This window comes from Nannobrachium achirus (assembly GCF_963921795.1).
Source record: "Nannobrachium achirus genome assembly, chromosome: 20".
Taxonomy (NCBI): Eukaryota; Metazoa; Chordata; class Actinopteri; order Myctophiformes; family Myctophidae; genus Nannobrachium; species Nannobrachium achirus.
Window position 1 is genome coordinate 40,400,979 of NC_137827.1, and position 23,183 is coordinate 40,424,161.

Genomic DNA, 23,183 nt, shown 5'->3' on the forward strand with positions numbered 1-23,183 from the left:
GCAACTCGGTTCTATTTGTACACTCTCAAGAGTTATGGAGTTCCCTGGAATAAAAAAAAGTGTGAGAACCACATTGCTACACTAAACGGAACAGAGCCTTCATTAGTATCATTGGTAAGTAAGGAAGAGGCCCAGTTTCTTTCCAATGTGGCTGCTGTGCATAGAGCCACTTGTTGATTATCTTGCTTTTCAAAGTTTCCCGTGGACAGGAAGCACTGTCTAGCCCAGGGGTCTTCAATGTTTTCAGGCCAAAGACCCCCTAGTTTGGAGAGAGATGAAGCAGGGACCCCCACAACCTTTTCATAGATTCCATATTTAACCACTTGAACCGTCAATACTAATAAAACTTGACCTTTCATTATGTACTTAGTCTGCTCATTTTCCCCTCTACACCAAAGCTCTTTGCCGAAAATAGCCGATCTGAGCTTGTAGATCCGCTATTTTTGGCTAAAGTTCACAGAATATGGATACTAGGGTTCAAGTGGTTAATATAAAATAGGAGAAAAAAAGTGTCTATCACTCAAAGATTTGGAGGACCCCCTGTAGTAACTCTGAGGACCCCCTAGGGGTCCCGGACCCCCTGTTGAAGACCCGTGGTCTAGAGTCTAGAGAGAGCATGGCGTGAGCATGTGTTCAACGAGTGAATGGTATGCGTACATAGGGAATGTATAGGGTGACCATATTTTCAGCCACTCAAACCGGGACGCAAAACACTGTTGCCTAAAACTGGGACCCTAAAAGCAATGCGCACGTTACCGCGCACGCGCGTGCCCATTCTCTAACGTGCACGCGCGCACACACACTCCGCAGGTTTGCAAACAGGCAGTGAGTGATTGACAAACAGCCTCAGTGTTGAATTCAGACACACAAAAATGTGTTCCTTTTTTTCTGATTGGTTAGGTGAGCATGTTTTCATGAAAAGAACATGATAAATGTCTATGCAACCACTGAAAACAGCTACTATTATTTTAATTCTGGCGAAAACCGGGACAATTTTGTAGTGAATGTTGAAAACCGGGACATATTAGTGTTTTAGAGATATTTGTCGGGACACCGGGACACGCAGCTTGAAAACGGGACTGTCCCGGGTAAAACGGGACGTCTGGTCACCCTAGGAATGTAGCTCTAGAAGGGTACAAATACTCTCTTGGAATAACACATGGATGAATGAGGATTTTACTGTGGGACCGTTGGATGAATATTGGGTTGCATGTGGGTCTTCTCCACCACCTTGCACAATGGACTATATGGAAACATGTACATATAAAAGGGTATTTGTAGTTATCTATACTGTACATTGTCCGGCCTGTACATACGCATACACATGAGCTGGGACTGCAAGCGGAATCACAGAACCACTCAAAGACATTTACAACATTTAAAGGCATAGTATGTGTAACTTTGCCCTGCATATGTTTACATAACAAAACGATAAATACATGTTTTTACCTGTTTTGTTTTGTCCTGGCACTGTATTTTGGTGTTCTCACGGTTTGATTTGGTAGACAGCCAGGATGTGTTTGGGCAACCAAAACAAACAGTGAAAAAGTCAAAATACAGTGAGAGGGCAGTGTGCTTCCCGCAGGTAAACACGACCACTGCAGTGAGAGGGAAATGAAAAGTATTATATCGTTTTGTTATGTAAAGCTGTAGAAAATATGTGGATTGTTTTATTTTCTAATGAAAGAATGTATTCATATTTAGTTGTTGCTATGTACAGTTTTAAATGAGCATTTGAATGAATACACTTAAAGCTGCAATCAGTAACTTTTATGTACGACCCCGGCTTCGAATCCAGGTCTCCCCATGTAGGAGACTAAATAGCTGCTGCTCATTCAACAGGGGATTGAGACATGACTTGTCAACCAATAGGTATCCTAACTAACCGATACCAAGGTCAAAATTTTCGCAAAACAAAAGACGAAAGCTTGCACTTTTTTCCTAAACTGAAAATAAAGAACTTGATTTTGCACAGTTTTGAGTGTGCGGAGGCTCCCTTTAATTTTGCAAAACAAAAGAGTAAAAAAAAGTTCGGGATTGTAGCTTTAACCTGGAAATAAAATTTTGCAAATATACTTGCACAATGTGTGAAATATACAGCCCAGCACCAAAAAGGGGGTCACATTTATATATGTATCATATAGGCCTACACAGTATCACACTTATTGGCAAGATGGACCCATGGCCATGGGTACATTTTACAGTCAAAGTTGAATTAAATGTACAGCATATCGTCCCTGCCGTGTGGAAACCTCATATTTCCAAAACAGGTTCTATGTTCCCTTTAACTAACCCTATAACCCTAAGGTAAGTCGGGAACCTAGAACCTGGGGAACAGATAGGGATGACTTATGGACTAAATTATGTTGGATTTCCATTAGAAACTAAATGTAGTGCTATGTATGGCCACAAGAGAGCGTACTATCACTGTTTTGTACAGCCCAGTGATTGATATACACTTTGTACAGCATCAACCAGGTTGTCAGAATATTTGCTGTAGCCATTTTAAACAATGCTAAACATCCCTTGATTTCTTCTTTTTTCTTCTTCTTCTTTTATTCCTTCTTTCAAATATTGATTTAAAAATGGGATCTTCGGATGCTTAACTGTATGGACAATACATGTACTGACATGATTGATGCTATTACAAAAACATCTTGGCATAGTCTTCACTGCTCTTTCATAATATAAAAAAGCAAAACACCCTTGTAAATAAACTGTAACTGCTGTTTACATGTGGAGTTGCTGTTACAGTATACCTGGCCAATGGCCATGTCTTATTTTAATCTGAATTATTTAATGGCGTAAAATGGTTTATGCTAAATGACAAGCTGCAATCTGTTGTATTAAATAAACAATTTACTTAATATCATGGAGTAATTCATAGTTTTTTCCCCCCGCCATATATATGCTAAATTGCTCTTTTCAGACACAAGCAAATGGACACACAATTTGTGTGTGTGTGTGTGTGTGTGTGTGTGTGTGTGTGTGTGTGTGTGTGTGTGTGTGTGTGTGTGCGCGCGTGCGTGCGTGCGTGCGTGTGTGTGTGTGTGTGTGTGTGTGTGTGCATCTGTGCGTGCGTTCGTGTGTGTGCGCGCGCGCGCGGACAATTATAAAGTCCAAACGGTCTGTTATGCGTATGCAATGGATAGTCTACATAGCTTTCACATAGTTTATTCTGACTACACTGCTGCTGCTCTGCTGCACGATGAATACAGGATTGAAGATCCCACTGTCCCACATCATGCAGAAACCAGTGCGTTGCGCGCGCGCTGTGAGAGAGAGAGAGAGAGAGAGAGAGAGAGAGAGAGAGAGAGACCTTGCCTTGGGTGTGGGCGGGGGGTTTGTAGAGCTTGGCAGATATCCGCTCAAGCTGTGCCTTTCATTCCGTTTGGAGAGCGCGAGGCATGGGGTGACATTTACGCACCGCCACCACGGCCCGTTATGGACACTGAGCTTTGTTTAACACATTATAGAATTCAGACCGATGACATTCTCTTCAACTTCCCTTGTTGCTAGAACGGGGAAACGTTGAGTAAAATGTGGACAATACCCAAGCCCAGGTACAGACGTGGTTTGGGCACCGAGGCTGAGGATGGTGAGATCGCGGTGAACATTGGCGGGGTGAGAGTGGTGCTCTTCGGGGATGTGTTGAACCGCTACCCGGAGAGCAGGCTCGCGGAGCTGCTGAACTGCTCCACCCAAAACCAGGACGTTATCTCCTCACTTTGTGACGACTTTGATCCGGGCAGGCGAGAGTTTTACTTTGACCGAGACCCCGACGCTTTCAAATGCATCATCGACGCTTACTACTTTGACGAAATCCACATAAAGAACGGCATTTGTCCCATCTGTTTCACGAAGGAGATGGAGTTTTGGAAGATAGACCAAAGCGTTTTGGACGAATGCTGCAAAAGTTATTTAAGCGAAAAAGAAGAGGAGCTGCAGGAGATCGCCTGCAAGGTGAGGCAGATCCTGGACGGCTTGGAGGTGCCCCTGTGCGTCACGCGCTCGCAGCGATGTCAGAGATTTCTCTATCAGCTGATGGAGAAGCCCGAGTCCTCTCCGCTGGCGCGCGTCGTCGCCATCCTGTCATTCGCCTTCGTCCTCATCTCCTCGTTGGCGATGTGCATCGGCACGATCCCCGAGCTCCAGGTGCTGGACGCCGAGGGGGAGCTGGTGGAGCACCCCGCGATGGAGGCCATCGAGACCACCTGCATGCTGTGGTTCACCGTGGAGTACCTGCTGCGCCTCGCGTCCTCTCCCAACAAGCTGCGCTTCGCGCTGGGCTTCATGAACATGATAGACTTCCTGGCCATCATGCCGTACTACGTGATGCTGAGCCTCACCTACCTCGGCAGCTCCGCGATGATGGAGCTGACCAACGTGCAGCAGGCGGTGCAAGCCCTCCGCATCCTGCGCATCGCGCGCATCTTCAAGCTGGCGCGCCACTCCTCCGGCCTGCAGACTTTGACATACGCGCTCAAGAGGAGCTTGAACGAGCTGGGGCTGCTGCTCTGTTACATGGGCGTTGGGATCTTCGTGTTCTCGGCGCTCGGCTACACACTAGAGCAAGGCCACCCGGAGACCCTGTTCAAGAGCATCCCGCAGTCCTTCTGGTGGGCCATCATCACCATGACCACGGTGGGCTACGGGGACATATATCCCAAGACCACGCTCGGCAAGTGCAACGCCGCCGTCAGCTTCCTGTGCGGCGTGATCGCCATCGCCTTGCCCATTCACCCCATCATAAACAACTTCGTCATGTTCTACAACAAGCAGAAGGCGCTCGAGACGGCGGCGAAGCACGAGGTGGAGCTGATGGAGCTGCAGTCCAGCGGCGCGCCGAAGAAACGCTCCACCGAAGCGGACATTACCGTGGACACACCGGTGGATACGTCCACGTCCACGCGCCTACCCCGCAGTGATGCTTCTACACAGCTTCTTACGCAGGCCAACTGAACATGCAGATGTTAAAAATAACTACATGTGACTTGACTTGACACTTGACAGTGTCTGTTACGCACAGCCGTGACAACATATGGATTACTGATTTCACATCCGATCATCAATATGTGCTTAGTTGTCATTGTTTGGCAGCTGTCACCCAATTAAAACCTTTGCATGCGCACGGAGATGTCTGGCTCATGTCTATAGAGCGTATGTTTTTTCTTCTCAAAGGTTTGAGGTTTTATAATGACAAATTATGACAAAATTCAAAATAGTGATATAGGCCTATATAGGCTAAGGCCAAGGGTTTTAAAATCCAGATGCCTCATGTCAAATCGATAAAACAAGACAATAAACTGACTCTAATGAAATCATTTTCTAATTTGCGATTAAAGTGGAGAACTGTCTATAGTGAACTGCATCTCCATGTGATAAAACTTAAAGATGATGTGTCATGTGCATATTTAATGGCCTGTACTGTCTGACTTTCTCATTGATTCCGGCAATGATTATGTGTCAGGTAGAAGAACTGATGGCCGCGGGCTACTAGAAATATACATTATGAAAGATGCTGTGAGAAAAACATTTGCCATGGAAAACCTGTTATAATTGTGCTTTCTCAGAGAATAATATTTTCGTGTCAAATTCTCCACAACCACAAATTAGCCTAAGACCCTAAGGCTTATTAGCCAATAAAATGAGTTAAATTGATATTCAAAACACAGTACACATGTTCTTGGTGTGTGTGTGTGTGTGTGTGTGTGTGTGTGTGTGTGTGTGTGTGTGTGTGTGTGTGTGTGTGTGAGAGAGAGAGAGAGAGAGAGAGAGAGAGAGATCACTTCCATATCTTCAAGGCACAGCCTGCTTGCCCTCCCATCCATTTTTGTGTGAGTTCTAGGGGCCCCCATGGGTCCTTCAGGGGGTCAAAAGCTAAATGTGTTAATATATAGGCCTATAGCATACAAATCAGTTAAACCACTTTAAACACACTTCAGTTATTTGAAAATAGACAATCTACAAGCTCACAAAGAATTGCGACGCGACATGTTGTGAGCTTGTAGATCTTTTTTTATTATCTTCTCCCATGGGTTCCCTGACAGGCTGGGCTAGCATTTGGCCATATACAAAACATAAGTGGTGTTTCATATGAAGATGTTTGAAATCCACTGCCATAAAGCAGGCCTAATGCTTTAAATATTTCGATCTCTTCAAAGCAGCAATTCTGAAACAACCAAATTGATATGTATTTTCACTTTCAACATTTTTCAAAAAAGTAAAAAAAAATACATCGCAGTCGCAGCACTGCACGAAGTGACATGCTGCAGTGAGCTTGTTGATCTGCTATTTTTGAATAGCTAATGTATAAAATATGGATAAAGGGCCGGGGTTAAAATGACTGTGATGCTGTATTAACACATTTTACTGGGGACCCCCCATGGAACCCCTCAAGGACCCTGGGTCCTTGTAGGGGGTGTGTGGGGGGAGTTGTATGGGTGGAGCGTGACTACAGACTTTCTTAGCATGTCTTTGAATTTCCCCATTTTGCATTTCCCGCAATTCCCAGGGGAAAGGGGGTGGGGCAGTGGGCAGAAGGGTTGGCTGCATATATGACCAATCAATGATCCTTTTAAGAGCACTGTGCTGTGTTCAGCAAAACTCTGGTAACTTTCCCAGTGTCATTGGGGGGGGGGAAGAAAGACACTGAAACATAACTTTCCCCCAAGAGCAGTGGTGGACATCAGGGACGTGCTGGCCATTGGGAAAAGCGGGACAACTCCCGAACGGCCGGCTCATTCCTGGCCGGTCCAGGCCGGCCATTAGGAAAAAATAAAAATAAAATGTCGGCCTTCGTTCCATTTTGGGAGCTGGGCGGCCAACAAAGTAAATCGTCACTGTCGGGCAAAAACCAAGTTTCAAATTTGTAAAATTTTCCGCAAAGCAAAGCCCTGCTTCATCATACAAGGCCGTCGCACAAAAGTAGTGAAAACAGCAGATCTACAAGCACACAACGCCTCGCGTTGCGAGGCGTTGTGTGCTTGTAGATCTGCTGTTTTCACTAGTTTAAATCATTTTTAAAATGATAAATACAAAACAAACGGTTTTGGACATACACGGTTTCCACCCGACAACAACGAAATATAACTCATGTAATTGGCCCACTGGCTTGTCACTTGTCATGATCTGAAATGGCAAATCTTTGTGTAGCAGCAGCGCTATAGAGAGAGATCTCTCTCTATAGCGCGCAATGAGGGCCTCTCCAACTCTTTTTCCCGGGCTGAATCAGGGGCCCAGCATGTCCCTGGTGGACATGCAGTAACAAATGTACTCGAGTACTGTACTTAAGTCCATTTTTGGAGTATCTGTACTTGAGTATTTTGTAGTTTCACTCCACTACATGTTAAAGACAAATTAGGCTATTTTTTACTCCACTATATTTCTAGAAAGGGGGCGGGGGGAAAGTAACCACTTAATAAGCCCTATTTCAAATACTATTTCTTACTATTCATACTATTTCAAATTTCTAGAATTCGGGCCACTATATGCGGCTGTCCAGTGCCATGCATATTCTGTCACAAATATCAGCCCAAACTCCATATGGTAAATTATTGTTGAACTCCATATACAAGCTCACATTTTCAATATTATTGACATTTCAGTCAAGACAACTCATGAATGGATTCAAATATTTTTTAATTAATTTAAAACAAGCAATACATTTATTATGGCATGGCGATGATTGGATGTGCTATCAGGTTTTTGATCGATTGATTGATTGACTGAATACTTTATTAACAGTTGCAAAAAAGCTACAGTGGTACAAATTCATACAAAAGCAAAGGACAACCCTAACCCAAAAAAGCCCTAAGGGCTTATTTCCATTGTGGTGCTGTGTATTCAATTCAATGAGCCATTTTAAGAAAAACAATAATATATTAATATATGCAAACATCATATAAACTAGTGGTAAATAAGAAAAGGATAATATGTACAGTAAACAGTTGGGGGGATTTCTGATGATAAGACTTTTTACAGGGACCAGTTAATTGCAGATACCTGCAGGTGCTCTTCTATGGCGGTTTTGAAGGAGGGTAAGGACTAAGGACTAACACCTTTTTATGACAGTAGGTAAGGCATTCCACATTTTGGTGACATAGCAGTAGAATGAATCTAACCCCTTCTTTAAGCCGAACCTGGGTTGAATGAGATCAGTGGAGTGCCATCTGGTGTCGTGCTTACGTGCATCTTTGACATTATTGAAGGAGTTTGACAGGTTTCATGGGTGTCTCTGTAGTATTGAGCATCTTGGAGGCCCGTCTTCTACCCTGAGCCATCCCACCAGCAGGGTTTAGGTGAGGCCAAGCAGATACTTCTAAAAAAGCCTGTTCTTTGGTTGACTTTTGAGCGGTGCAAAGTGCTCCTACGTTTCACTGTGTATGTATTAGTACGGATCTCCATGTAGATCCGTGCTCAAACACATAAAATAACTTACATCATGGACAGAACGGCCCATACAAGGAGATATGCAAGCGTGTTGTGTTTTTATTACTTCAGTTGCCATTTTTGGCTTTGTGTGTATGTCCGACTGAATGTCCCACACAGCTTGGCATTGGCGAAGCTTCACTGGACGTTTTGAGCATGTATATAAAGCCACCACTCACTTCACACTGGGTGGGATTTTTTTAAAGATCAGGATACATTGATTGAGCCTAGGTGCTTGGAATGCTACGCATGACCATGGTGCAGTATTTGCCCGAGTCCACCTCATGTTTGACATCTCCTGCCACTGACACCTGCCCAAACAGAGTAGGCAGGTGTCAGAAGATGTTCTGAATCTGAAGCCAGATTGGATTCTTTTTTTATTTTCAGAAAGATACCTTTCGACCTGTTCATATACTATCTTTTCCAAAACTTTCAAGATAGAACGAATAGAAATAGGGCGGTAGATGCTGGGGTCTAATTTACTTTATACGTCGTACAGGTTTTGTAAGCTAGTTTCAAACCTTGTGGGATGTGCCCCTGGCTGATGGAGAGGTTTATTAGTTTATTATATGGGCAATGATTGGAGCAATAAAGGCGGCCTGGGGTCTCTGAGAAATTTGGTTTTAGAGGGGTTGGGGCCTCGTCGCGGCGAAAGCTACCATCAGTCCCTGTGAGTCCCCAGCCTCCGCGTGTTTCATCCTGCGGTCGTACTCGCTGTGGGATTCCATCTTTCCACCCTCATGCTTCTCCATCAGGTGGGCATTTTGTGGTTTGAAGTATAATTCCGTAAACCACAAAAGACTAAGGAGGAAATGTGGGATAATCCTTGTAGAAGGTCAGTGGGGGAGGACCAGGAGTGCCCTGAAATGTGACTATTCATGTTGATTGCTAGGCACATGATATTGCACTCTGAGGATGATCTGCACCAATAGGGACTCAGCGGGGAATGTTGAACAGGAAGAATAGGACCTAGGGGCTACGTTCTCCCTGTGGGGGCTCCTCACTGGCAGGCGAGCCAGCAGGGTACAACAGCATTGTTGGCAACACAGGAAAAAGGTAACCTGACTCCGCCAGATGGTTGGTGGCAGTAGTGCGTATTATTCAAATTCTTTAGCAGGTGATTGGATGGGGCCGTCTGTATCACAGTCTGGGAGTGCCAACTCCAACCACTCATATTGGCCTGTCTTCATGACGTTACACCCAGAATCCGCCTCCTGGGTTTCCACGTGGTCTGCAGTCAGACTCTATTGGCTCAGAGCCGCTCATAGCCCGCCCGGAGCTGCCGCTGATTCGTCCGGTCTGGGACTTTACGAGTGATATCAACTCTCCCCGAGCAGTCTCAGATGGTAAAGTACGGTGGCTGCCACCATCTGGCGGAGTCAGTTTAGGGAAAAGAGGTAATAATTAGCTAGTCTAAAAGAGGACGGTGAGTAGGAAGGGTTCAATCCTCACTCTGTAGTCCATATTTACGCTCCAACAAATCCACCGTGGAGGAGAAGGCACAGCCACGCCTGACGATGCGGTATTTGCCTAGCACCGATAGGTCGACCACCGTTGACCCCAGTCGGCTCTGGTCTCCTATTGGCCCGCCGTCTATCACCAGCGCCAGCCTAGGCCATAGGTCCCGAAACTCGTGCACAGCCACGGCGCTGGGGCTCTCGCTGACGTTGGCGCTGGTGAGCGCGAGCGGCTCGCCGCACGCCTGGCAGAGGCGCCTCAGGAAGGCGTGGTCCGGGATGCGTACGCCCACCAGCGGAGTGAAAGGGTTAAGTTGTGGGTTGAGCGCGTCTGAGCGCTCAAACAGCAGAGTGACCGGACCGGGCAGCAGTTCGCTCAGAAGCTCCTCCTCCACCTTCACCTTACAGTACTTGTAAACGTCCTGCGTTACTCCCACGCAGACGGCCAGCGGCTTGCGTCCGTCCCGTCCCTTGATGTCGTACATGTTCCTGACGGCCTCCGAGTTCTGGGCCAGACACGCCAGGCCGTAGACGGTGTCGGTGGGCAGCGCCACCACGCGGCCCGCCTTCAGAGCCTCGGCCGTGGCGGTGAGGACATCAGCGCCGCCGTCGTCTGGCTGGCCCTCATGCTGCCCACCAGGCGGTCCGTTGGCGGTCGCTGGTAAAAGAGGAAACACCTTTGTTTTCAGTTCTTCAAACATATTCACACCGTCGCTGGTCGTAGCTGAGCTTCTTTGGTGGGCGAGTAGCAAGTTTTAAAAGTAGCATCAGCAGCAGCAGGAGCAACAGCAGCAGATGAACAGAGCAGTAAGCACCAGCAAACAGCCAACAGCGATAGCGATATATACAGTAAGCATTATAAACTTCTACTCAAAGGGAACTGGTTGTCCGAGTCTAGGATCCAAATAACCAGACTCGTTCGGGAAGGTGCTGGAGCTTCTGGTGAGAGCTGGTCAAGGAACTTTGAATGTGAATACAGCCTTGAGAAGTTGGGTCTTGGATATTGGGTAAGAGTTGGGTACAGAACCTCTTGCATCTGATCTCTGGGTGTCACGGCCATCCTTTAGTACTTGTCTGGTAAGTCAGCTATATCCATATATGGAGTTTTACATGAGCACGATGTCAGCACTAGATGTCTCTTCCGGCTCATTATATGGAGCTCTAGATCAACCACGCCCAAATGTGGAGTTTGTGATGTCAGACTTTAAGTTAGTTAGATATGTCCAAAGCCTTCGTTACAAGCATGGAGCTGGGATCAACAAACGGTCAGCCAGCAACTGCGCTTCAGTTCTGAACTGAATAAATAAAATAATTATTTCAATACAGCAATGCAGTCATATCAAAAAAGAAAAAACATTCTTTGTAAGTATTTTTAAAGCATATACTTTGGAATACTCAGGTGTTTAAAGCACTCCAGTACTTTTAATTCAAGTACCGTAGACATTTGACAGAGTAACATTCACTTGTAGTTGAATAATATGACCTACCCAGGAGTAGGGTTTATTTATGCTTTGAAGTACTGGGGTTGAATATTTTGTTTGTCCTCCACTTCCCAAGAGCAAACTGACGCCAATGGTTGTCCTTGTGCCGGAAGGAGATGCAGAGTGCTCAACAACCAATCTACGGCACATCAAACAGACCGCCAAGAGCTGATGATGTCCAATTATCTTGAGAAATCATCTCTGCTGGGTGGAAACCCTGTATGTCCGAAACTGTTACTTTTGTTTTCAGTATAAAAGTTCTAAAACAGTAAAAGTAGCAGATCTACAAGCTCAAACACACGGCTTTGCTCTGCGTTTCGACTTTGTAGAACTTCTACTTTTGATTGGTGCATTAATTTACAATGAAACACTGTCAAAATATGAAGATAGCAGGTTTCTGCCCGACAGCAACGAAATGCTGTTAATACTGGTGCTAATCCTAAAGAGAGTGTAAATCCATTTCATAAAAGCCCAACTCATAGTCACCAAATAAACTATGCTGACACACGTTCACAGGATCCCCATGGACATAATAGCAAACAAGCATTTAACCATTGTCACGTGTGAGCAGGGGTCATCAATATGTCCGTACACGTACCAATGTGTCTGTTGCAAAGACCTGGCCTCATCCGTGGAAGATTTTCTGGCAGGGCCAGAGATTTTTTACCCCGGTGTGTCATAGTGTATGTGGCTAATCCTGCAAACTAATAGAGCCATCTTAGTGCATTTTTCATACACACTGGCTCACTCACAATGTCATCCCATGATGCAACAACGAAGGAGGGAGGTATGGTTCTCAACCTTTTCAGGCTGTGACCCTCCCAAAATAATAATATTTGAACTGGGGACCCCCCACCCTGATAAGCACTTAGGAGTTGAGGCATTACATTTAGATTGACTCGGTTCCACAGACAAATATTGTGAATATAGCAGATCTACAAGCGCACAGCGCCTCAGGCGTTGTGACTTGTGAGCTTGTAGATCATCTATTTTCTGCGTCTTTGTTTGACCATTGTTAAGGCATATAATTTGTTGATTACTTTTGATGCAGTAATGGCTTTTGAGGTATTAAAAAGGTCACTTCACTGTCGTCTGGGGACCCCCTACCCAAAATCATGTGGGGACCCCCCTGGGGTCCCGACCCACAGGTTGAGAACACTGTGATAGGGGACGTGCCTCCTGGCAGAGCTCCACTTAGCTGCGCCCTTTTCTAGTATCAAAAATGACAGGGGAGTTGCCGGTTCAGATCCCACGAGCTGCTGAAATAATGAAAATGGAAGGAGAGTGAAAGAGAAATGTGGTCTACTCCGTGAGCAATCATCACTAAGATGCCCTCGTACAAGGTACCGAAAAAACAAAAACAAATGAAAGATTTATTTTTTGCCCTTTTTTTGTCTATGTTTTATTTGTGCTTCTGTGTTTATCCATGCATGTGCATTGCGTGTCACACAGTCCCCCCAGGCAGTGGACTGTGACAAAAAGGCTGTTGTGTGTCTGTCGGTGTTGCCATGTCTGCTTATTAGAAGCAACTGTGGGCTTGTTTTTCTGCCAAGTCGCTTGTAAATATTGGTAGTTACTGGTTGCCGCTTGTTTCTAAAGTGTGGTTGCTTATTTGGGCTTCCCAATTCTTAATGTTGTTTAAAACATTGGTTCTCAAACATTTTCATGTCAAGCACCCCCAAATTAATATGTATTTGTCCAGCAGAACCCCATCTGTAAATATATTGTGCCAGGGACCCCCGTACCAGATTTGTGATTCAAAAATATTAAACATTTGTTACTTTTAAAAATATATATATTTGAAAATTGCTGATCTACAAGCTCACAACAGCTTGTATATCCGCTATTTTGAAATAAGGCCCATAAAAATAAGGTTCATAAGGCCCTCATGTGATGATGTGGCCTTCTTTTTGGACTTGTTTTCAAAGACCTGGATGGTGGCTTATTTCTCTCTTATTATCTGGCAACACTGCTGTCTGTCTGTACACACGCCCACACACTCCACACTCAAAATATCCTCCTGTTCTCTGTCTCGCCCCACCTCCACCCCCCTCTCCATCTGCACTGATGACCTGACATGGTTCACAGGGTTGACAGGATGCCGACTAGATGCAGTCACATGCAGCGCATCTTTTTTATGAACATTGTGTGAATTAGGGCATTCACCAAATATTCGAATATTCGAATATCAAAGTCACTATTCGACGTTGTTCACCGGAGTCGAATATTCGCTTTTTTATTTTTTTATTGTTTTATCTTTAAGAAATATATAGTTTATAAAACTTGGCAAGATAGGAATTCATAAGAATGAGTTGTCAATGCCCAGGGTGGATGAATTTGTTAATGCTCTATACCAGGGGTTCTCAAACCTTTTTAGGCCATGAACCCCAAAATAAACATATTTGAACTGGGGACCCCCACCCTGACAAGCACTTGGAATTGTAGGTACATTTAATGTGACTCGGTTCCACAGATAAATATTGTGAAAATAGCAGATCTACATGCTCACAACGCCTCGCAAGGCGAGGCGTTGTGAGCATGTAGATCGACTATTTTCACAATGATCGCCTCTTGCTTACTTAATATTTGACAGTTTGGCCAGTTTGGCCAGTCCTGTCGAATATTCGACTATTCGAATACTTTGAGGTTGAATAATTTGAATACTAAAAATCACTATTCGCGAATGCACTAGTGTGAATGCCTTTCTCTTACTTTCCCAGTTAACCAATTGAACCCTAAATCGTTGATGTTTCAAAAACACAGCCGTCTCACGTAATAGGAGGGAAGTGTGAGTCACCAGAACCAAGGACGGGTGTTTTCGGTGAAACTATCATGGTTAAAATGGAATGGAGTTTGAAGTTACAATGGGATTTGTATGGGAATGGGGCGTGTCTGATCAAATGAATATCAAATGTCTAGATATTGAATCAAGCTAGGCTACTTAAAAACTGTCCAAAATGCTCCCAAAAGCCAAAGTAAAATATAGTATAGTATATCATTTCAGGAGACGATCACTTGGGTTTAGGTATACTTTATTGACAAGAATGAAGGCAGAAGCAAGCATCACACAGCATGGCATATTGAGCACCCTACTATAGAGACAGCATAATATCTAAGGCCTATATAAGCGCATCATATTGGCAGCCTACCTTAAGCGCTACTATAAGACAGCATAGAATCTATATCCTAAGTGAAGCATTGTTTGGCATGGGTTCTGCCTCGGGCCATTACTCGCTGACCCACGATCCCCATGTTGCCATGAGTATCGAGGGCATAATCTTATTACAGCGAGCTCTGGCCCGAGACCCCCCACGGGGGATCTGAAGCAGAACCTGACGGTGGAGCTGGGGTGGTGGCGGGGCAGTGTTATGCAACAAGACTGAGACCCACCAGCTAGCTTCCCTAAGAACCCTGGGTAAGGGGGGGGGCAGGACCCTGTGTCCCGTCCCCCTCCGCGCGCGCGCCCCCTTGTGACCGTCCACCGAACTAGCTATGATTCTACGAATCGTCGCACTATTTCAGGAGACGATCACTTGGGTTTAGGTATACTTTATTGACAAGAATGAAGGCAGAAGCAAGCATCACACAGCATGGCATATTGAGCACCCTACTATAGAGACAGCATAATATCTAAGGCCTATATAAGCGCATCATATTGGCAGCCTACCTTAAGCGCTACTATAAGACAGCATAGAATCTATATCCTAAGTGAAGCATTGTTTGGCATGGGTTCTGCCTCGGGCCATTACTCGCTGACCCACGATCCCCATGTTGCCATGAGTATCGAGGGCATAATCTTATTACAGCGAGCTCTGGCCCGAGACCCCCCAAAACTACAAAACCCCCAAAACACGCCAAAAGCTCAGAATCCCATGCCAGCGCTAGCCAACTGCGAGGAAGGCAGCTCTGCTGTGACTCTAGCGATTAAGAATTATCATTACTGCGGGGGCAAACTATGAACTGCCTGTCCTATTGCTATAGATGGCTATTAATACTGCTAAAGCAAAATAAGTAAGAATGTAGCCGCCTGCATGGCTTGCTATAAATACTACTAAGCAAATAAGTAAGAGAATTAACGGCTTGCCAGAAACGCTATTAATCCTGCTAAAGCCAAATAATAAGTAAGAATATTAGCAGCTGGCAGACCGAACCAACGGTGAGGAAGGCGGTTCTGCTGACTATAGCGAAACTGAAATCTAACTGGAAGCCATACTAAACAGCCTAGTGACAAGCGGGAGCAGCAACACTGAAATATATATACAGACAGCAGAACCAGAAGCAGCGATGAGACCTTTAATTCATATAACTTCAGCACCAGACAGCTTGATATATCCTACCTAACTGACACCCCAGCAACCACCTAGCTTTGCGTGATTGAAATATTAAAGCGTAATATTTATCGTGGCCCGCAACCTATCAGGGGCGCGTGCCCCGAGTAACGCAACAGAAGCAGCAAATAAAACACGCAACCTATCAGGGGCGCGTGCCCCGAGTAACGCAGCAGAAGCAGCAAAATGAAACCCTATGGAACAACCCTGCTAATAGTGCCTGCAGCACTATTAGCATCAGCAGCAGAAGCGTTAACTGAAACGCGTCCAACTCCAGCTTGGAACCATTACGCTTCGGTCAGTCCTGTGTTGTGTGTGCTTGATAGCTTGGCGTGCAGGATCTTGAGTTAGCTGAGGGCACCAGAAGTGCTGGTGGTGTGGCTGCTCCGATCCGGAGAGAATGCAGAGTGAAGAGGGGCGGGCCGCAAATCTGGCAGCTCTCTCCGGGGGTCGTGAGACGAGGACGTCGGGCAGACAGCCCGGTGTTCAGCATGGACATGAAAGGACAGAAGGGAGAGTTAGTTCTGCGACTGACACTGGTGTACCTTCCCTGCTTAAACTGCGAGCTGCAATCTTCAGAGGCCATGTGCTAGTCGCATCTTAAGCCTGGCCTTGGTGACCGCATGAGCTTGCCGCAGAAATTACCATCTTAGCTTTAGCTGACCATAACAATGAAACCACGCCTAAGGTCGCTGACTTTTAGGATCACAGAGAATTTTCGCAGCCCACGGAGCGCTCTGCTTCAGAGTCTGCTGCTGCACATATGAGAATCTCCACGAGATACCCGTCTTGACCTTTAAAGGCAAGCTATGCAAGCCTAGAGAGCGGCTAAAGCCCAACATTCAGTACAAGTAAGTCGCTGCTATCTAACTATGGTTGCCTATTATTAGCAAGCTTAGAGAGCGGCTGAACGCTCACAGAATCGAACAAGCAAATGCGTTGCTATTTACCTGCTAGAGTGTGGCTCCTCAGGGCATCTGGGAAAGCTGCAGCTGGCGAGAGGAATGGAGTTCCCACCGCTGGTGCTGGAACTGCAGCTTCCCATGTTCCCTTGCGACCTGGCGGTGGCGACGACGGTCGCAGCCTGACAGCGCCTCCGGAAGATGGGACGGCACCACGGCTTCCAGCACGACGCAGCGCTGGATCATGCTCATGGTAGCAGCAGTAATAGCATTAACTGATGCTGTAGCGGGCGGGCGGGCAGCCGGACGGGAGGGCCGACAGGCAGGTGGGAAGGCAGGCGGGCGAGAAGGCAGGCGGCGGCGGCGGGCTGGCAGTAGGCCACTTCCGTCTGCTGAATATGGCGCGTGCAGGCGGGCAGGCGGGCCGGCATGCGGGCGGGAGGGCGGGCAGGCATGCGGGCGGGAGGGCGGGCGGGCAGGCTGGCAGGCTGGCAGCTCATGGTAGCGGCAGAAGTAGCGGAAGCTGTAGTAGCAATGCCCTCTCCAGTGCTAACCGACTCCTGACTGGTCTCATGGAATTATGCAGTAGTGGACGAAACTATAAAGATAAACATGTTAGCAGAAAACACTCAGCCGCTGCAGCGCGACGCTGCAATGATGGCATGCTGTAGCAGCCGCTATGCAGCGGCTCCGGCAAGAAGCTGAAAGGACAAACATGATGTTAGCAGCAACATGTAGCAGCCGTGGCCCGAAGCTATAAAGAAAAACGCGATTTAGTGGAACATGAAGCAGCTTTATCATGAAGCTGCAGTGCTAACCTGATGCCGTGGCAGGGGGCATGCCGCAGCTCCGGCCTGGAGCTGTAATGATAAATATGTTAGCAGAAAACCTCAGCAGCTGCAGCGCCATGCTGCTATGGCGACCTGCTGTAGTAGCTGCTATGCAGCAGCTCCAGCACGAGCTGAAAGGATAGAAATTGTGTTAGCAGTTAGACATGTAGCAGCCGCCGCAAGAAGCTATAAGGTAAAACACGATTAGTGGAACATGTGGGCCTGCAGCCACTCCGGCCTTGAGCTGAAATAATAAACAGATGTTAGCAACCAACAAGTATTAGCTTTAGCATGAGCTGAAAGAAAACATGATGCAGCATTTTTACAGCATCAGCCTTAGCTGTAATTATTAGCAGTTATGCTAGCACGCAGCCGCAGGTTGAGTGGAGCTAACGATAGCTGGAACTATAGGAGACATTAGTATCTGACTGTAGCAGCGGCAACAAGAGCCACTAGCACCATAATGTGACCATTTTTGCGTCCAAGATAGCAGCACAATGGATAAGGAGAAATCCTGGATATGAACATGATGTTACAACAGACATGTAGCAGCTTAAGCGTGAGCTGTAAACCAGCACTGAAGCCAAGTGCGGCGGCTAAGGAAACACTACTAGAAATACAGTGTGCTATGTAACCCAATACTATAACCTTAGTTTGAAACAAATATTTAAATTAAATCCCTTTTACTTCTGATACACTGGTAGCAGCTTTAACATACAGCAGTACCGATAACTTGATGATGAAGCAGCACACTGGCAATTTCCCAAATTGCACATTTCTAGTTTAGTATCAGACACGTGGGAGCTGAGCATGCACTGCCCAGATAAGCATGATGTCAGCGTCCTACAAGCGGTAGCATCAGTTTTAATTAATGAGCAGCAATTACCGCAGCATTAGCAGCTTGGGTAGAGCTAGCCTCAGAAGAAACCACGGAGACATGACAGTATCCAACTGCGGCAGCGGCAACAATTTGCCTATTTTACTTAGCATTTAATATAGCAGAACTACTGACAACTTAGAACTTATCAAACCCTAACTTAAGTTTGCGATGCGAGAAAAGCTGATGAGCTGCAGCTGATGGATGCTGAAACTGAAGAGAATATTTAGCTGGAGCTACCGAGCATTTAGAGAAGACTACGATTCCCTGCATGCACTAGCGAGTTCAACTGGTGACGTCGGGACAGACAGGCACGACTTGCGTTAGCGGAAGCAAAACATTGTTTGCACGTAAACTGTGGCACCTATGAGCCAGAGCCCTAGAATGGAGAGTTGCGTCACTCCCGTTCACTTCATGGGGCCAGGTCTTCTACGCACACATCTGTTGGCGTATAGTGACAAACGGCGAACCGGAAGTTTACAAAAGCATTGAAGTCTATGAGGTGTAAAGTGACAATGAACCACGTGACCAGCGCTGTTTCTGACCCCGCGGTGACACCACTCTCTGATTATACTGCTCTGCTATGAGCTTGCGGGTTTCCTCCTCTCAGGAGCCCACGCAGACAGACATCCTTTATAGGCTACTCAAAGAGAGGCGATTACTGTATTTAATAATTCATCCCGCGAGGGCTTCTACGCCACGGTAACTGGCAGCAGCCCTACTGTGGTCCAAGAAGCGACAGAAACCATTTAGCTGCTATGGTATAGCAACTAGCACCTCATAAGCAGCAGCTGTTAAGACGGCCAGACAGTGCAAAAAGAGGAAAACATACACATAACCCGAGGCGAGGCAGAAGCAATATAGGCCCCATACTAACTAGATTAAGCACGCTGCGAGCGAAGCTTGAATCGAAGCTTCCTCCTGGCCTGACGTGACTAGTAATTCATACGACTCTTGCTACCATAGAGTATATAAAAGCTTGCTACTAGCACGACGCCGAGGCTTGGCATGATAGAGAACTACATTTCCCACACGCAGCGCTTAGTATTCGCTGCCGAACGTCATGCCGTAAATCACCGCTTGACGTGACTCTGCTAGCTCAGAAGCTAGGTGAACGCTGCTGTTTACAGACACCTGCAACCTACAAACTGAATCCTCCTAGCGTGATTCATTACTTGCTACGGGGCCATGTTTTCACGCGGGCCGCCGCTCCATGCCTTGACATGGCTAGCACATTGATTTACCAGCTAACAGCATCCTTACCGAAATAGCCGGCTAGCAATAGCCAACAGCTAGCTCCTAGCTGACTGTACATTAAACCTGTTGTTCCGCGCTAGCCGATACGGCCCGCGCCGTTGCAAAGTACTGACATTGTTATCGACAACCCAACGACTGAGATTACTTTAACTCATGGTAGCCCAGTAAAGGCCCACCAGGGCACGAAATAAATTAGCATTTAGCCCGTAGCCACGGCCAACTTCTATGATACTGAGTTTACCTTTTAGCAACTTTAGCAAGCCTGTAGCACCTATGAAATAGCTTTAGCAACAAACAACTGAAAGTACAGAAATCAGCTAGGCACCAGCAACGATAGCAAGAAATCTGAACCTTGAAACAGCAGTTTAGAATTCAGCGATTACCAGAATAACAATCTCAAACTTCCCATACAACCTGGCCAAGAACACAGCTTCTTAGTTTGGCAGCTAAGAACATGAATTGAGCGATAGTAAAATAGCAGAAACAGACAGAAATACTCAGCCAAGTTAGGCACCCTCAGACCCTCTCCAAGCGGTGGGCAGCAGCACAGCTACCTGCAAGCAACAAGTGTGGCACTTGTGTGTGTACTGCAGCGTGGTAGCAGCAGCAGTGCTATGCAACAAGACTGAGACCCACCAGCTAGCTTCCCTAAGAACCCTGGGTAAGGGGGGGGGCAGGACCCTGTGTCCCGTCCCCCTCCGCGCGCGCGCCCCCTTGTGACCGTCCACCGAACTAGCTATGATTCTACGAATCGTCGCACTATATAGCATAGCATCATGTTGCAGTCTATATCATATTCAGCACATTATAGAACAACGTCTATCGTATATCAAATTATAGACATGTATAGGATAACATAGTAAAAAAAAAAAAATCTGGAGTGTTCCTTTACATCACATTCTCATGCTACATCTACACTTCCTCTATCGCGTATCATCAGATATCCAGCTCAGTGTCGTGTAGCCATTCCTTCGTCTCTGGTCCTCCATTGAAGAAGCTGCCTTCAATAGCTTCTGAAGGTGGTCTGCAGGGACGTGCTGGGCCCCTGATTCAGCCCGGGAAAAATAATTGGAGAGGCCCTCAATGCGCGCTATAGAGAGAGATATAGTAGCTGCTGCTGCTACTCAAAGATTTGCCATTTCAGATCATGACAAGTGACAAGCCAGTGGGCCAATTACATTAGTTATATTTCGTCGTTGTCGGGTGGAAACCTTGTATGTTGTCCAAAACCGTTTGTTTTGTATTTATCATTTAAAAAATCAAACCTCCGTTCGAAGTGAAGCGGTGAACTTTTATTCTATGTGTTCTAGAGTTATGAACTCTGTGATCTATACATCTATACAGTTATGGACTCTGTGATCTATTCATTCTTTATATATTCTGAATTCTACATTCTTTATATATTCTGAATGAATATATAAAGAATGGAGGGCCGAATTATCATGTGAAGCTTGACCAATCCTCAAAGTATCCATTCATCAGACCGGGAGGGACACTACACACATATTCTGGACGTACAGGACAGATAAAACCTGTTCATTGTCTCCACCAGCCGAAGGCATGGGGGAGAGTATGTTTTCCCCTTCGTCCGTCCGTGTGTCCGTCCGTGCGTGCGTGCGTCCGTGCGTCCGTCCGTCCGTCCGTCCGTCCGTGTGTCCTCGCAGTTTGTGTGCAGCTAAGCTCAGTCGCCGTTGGCCCGGTTGCTGCCAAAGTGAGCACACACATTCCCTGGATGCCAATCTAGAACCTCTGCCCTAAATTTTTCAATTGGGGCTTTTCTAGCGCCACCTAGTGGCCAATGTTCGCAAAACACATTTCTGTGCACTACTCCTACAGATTTTGTCCAAAAACCCTACAAATCGGTAGGCAGTATCTCGACAGTCATGTGATCGACACGGATCTGTCCGATTTTGCATATTCCATCCTGATTGGCTAAGATTGGCTTCCAAAGTTTGTATGATTGAGCCGTTTTGAACAAAATGCCTTTAGGTTTTTCAAAAAACCTTAGAAGGATTTGAAATATTCAATTCAAGAAATGTTCAAGATTTTTCAAAATTAGCAGCTCTACAAGCTCGCAGCTTGTAGAGCTGCTACCTATAACTCCACCGATCACTTTCAAACTTTGTAAGCGCACTCCCTAGAGGCCAAGGAAAACCCCTTTCCCTGCATTTTTCACATCAGCCTTTTATAGCGCTTATGTAAAACACATTTTTCCTATTATTCCTTGAGATTTTATCCAAAAATCATGCAAATTGGTACACAGTATCTCTATAGTCATGTGATCAAGTCCGATCCGTCTGATATTTCATATTCCATCCTAATTGGCTAATATTGGCTTCCAAAGTTTGCAGGATTGCTCCGTTTTTGAACAAAATGCCTCAAATCATCAACGCAGCTTGCGATTAGTGTGAAATTTGCCACACATATTCCCACTAGGTCAAGGAACAAATGTATTATACAGTAGCACCACCAGGACGCCTGGCATGGTGGAGACGTGTGCTCGGAAGAGCACTGCTTCTAGTTCTGAACTGAAATGGCCATATATGGACATGGGACACACATTTTGCTTTTTGAAAAAGCCTATTCATTCTGGACTGATATTCTGGACGTAGGGGACAGAAAAAACCTGTTCATTCTGGACTGGAGTGACCATATATGGACATGAGGTGACATACATTTTGTTTTTGAAAAAGCCTGTTCATTCTGGACTGAGATGACCATATATGGACATGAAACACACATTTTGTTTTTGAAAAAAACCTGTTCATTCTGGACTGAAATGACCATATATGGGCGTGGGACACACAAAGCCACTCATTGGAAGCGGTTTTCACCGCTTCAAAAATCAAACCTCGGTTCGAAGTGAAGCGGTGAACTTTTATTCTATGTGTTCTAGAGTTATGAACTCTGTGATCTATACATTCTTTATATTCTGAATGAATTAATGATTTTATCTGGAGGGCCGAATTGTCATGTGAAGCTTGACCAATCCTCAAAGTATCCAATCATCAGACCGGGACGGACTACGTACGGACGGACGGACGGACGGACGGACGGGACAGGACAGATAAAACCTATTCATTCATTGAATAGGTTTTATGCATAAATAGGTTTTATGCATAAAACCTATTCATAAAACCTATTCATTCTGAACTGAAATGGCCATATATGGACATGGGACACACATTTTGCTTTTTGAAAAGCCCTATTCATTCTGGACTGATATTCTCGACGTACGGGACAGAAAAAAAATGTTGATTCTGGACTGGAGTGACCATATATGGACATGAGGTGACATACATTTTGTTTTTGAAAAAGCCTGTTCATTCTGGACTGAAATGACCATATATGGGCGTGGGACACACATAGCCACTCATTGGAAGCGGTTTTCACCGCTTCAAAAATGATTTAAACTAGTGAAAACAGCAGATCTACAAGCACACAGTGCAAGGCGTTGTGTGCTTGTAGATCGGCTGTTTTCACTACTTTTGTGCAAACAGTTTAATTTTTACTTTTGTGCAAACAGTTTAATTTTTTCCTAATGGCCGGCCTGGACCGGCCGGGAACGAACGAGAGAGTGTTTTTTACTGGTGATTCAGTCAGAGTGTATGAAAGGGTGCG

General features: G+C 45.8%; 2 protein-coding genes across 2 annotated transcripts; one reads left to right on the top strand and one right to left on the bottom strand.

The window, feature by feature from the left end:
* Nucleotides 1–3,540: 3,540 nt before the first annotated feature.
* kcnf1b (potassium voltage-gated channel, subfamily F, member 1b) lies at nt 3,541–4,962 on the top strand (the record flags this gene model as incomplete). The annotated part of the gene is made up of 1 exon (XM_080751051.1): nt 3,541–4,962. The coding sequence occupies one exon, from the start codon at nt 3,541–3,543 to the stop codon at nt 4,960–4,962; it is 1,422 nt and encodes a 473-aa protein (XP_080607177.1).
* A 4,909-nt stretch (nt 4,963–9,871) lies between these two features.
* On the bottom strand, nt 9,872–10,588 carry LOC308306152 (threonylcarbamoyl-AMP synthase-like; the record flags this gene model as incomplete). Its single annotated transcript, XM_080751052.1, has 1 exon — nt 9,872–10,588. The coding sequence occupies one exon, from the start codon at nt 10,586–10,588 to the stop codon at nt 9,872–9,874; it is 717 nt and encodes a 238-aa protein (XP_080607178.1).
* Nucleotides 10,589–23,183: the final 12,595 nt, after the last annotated feature.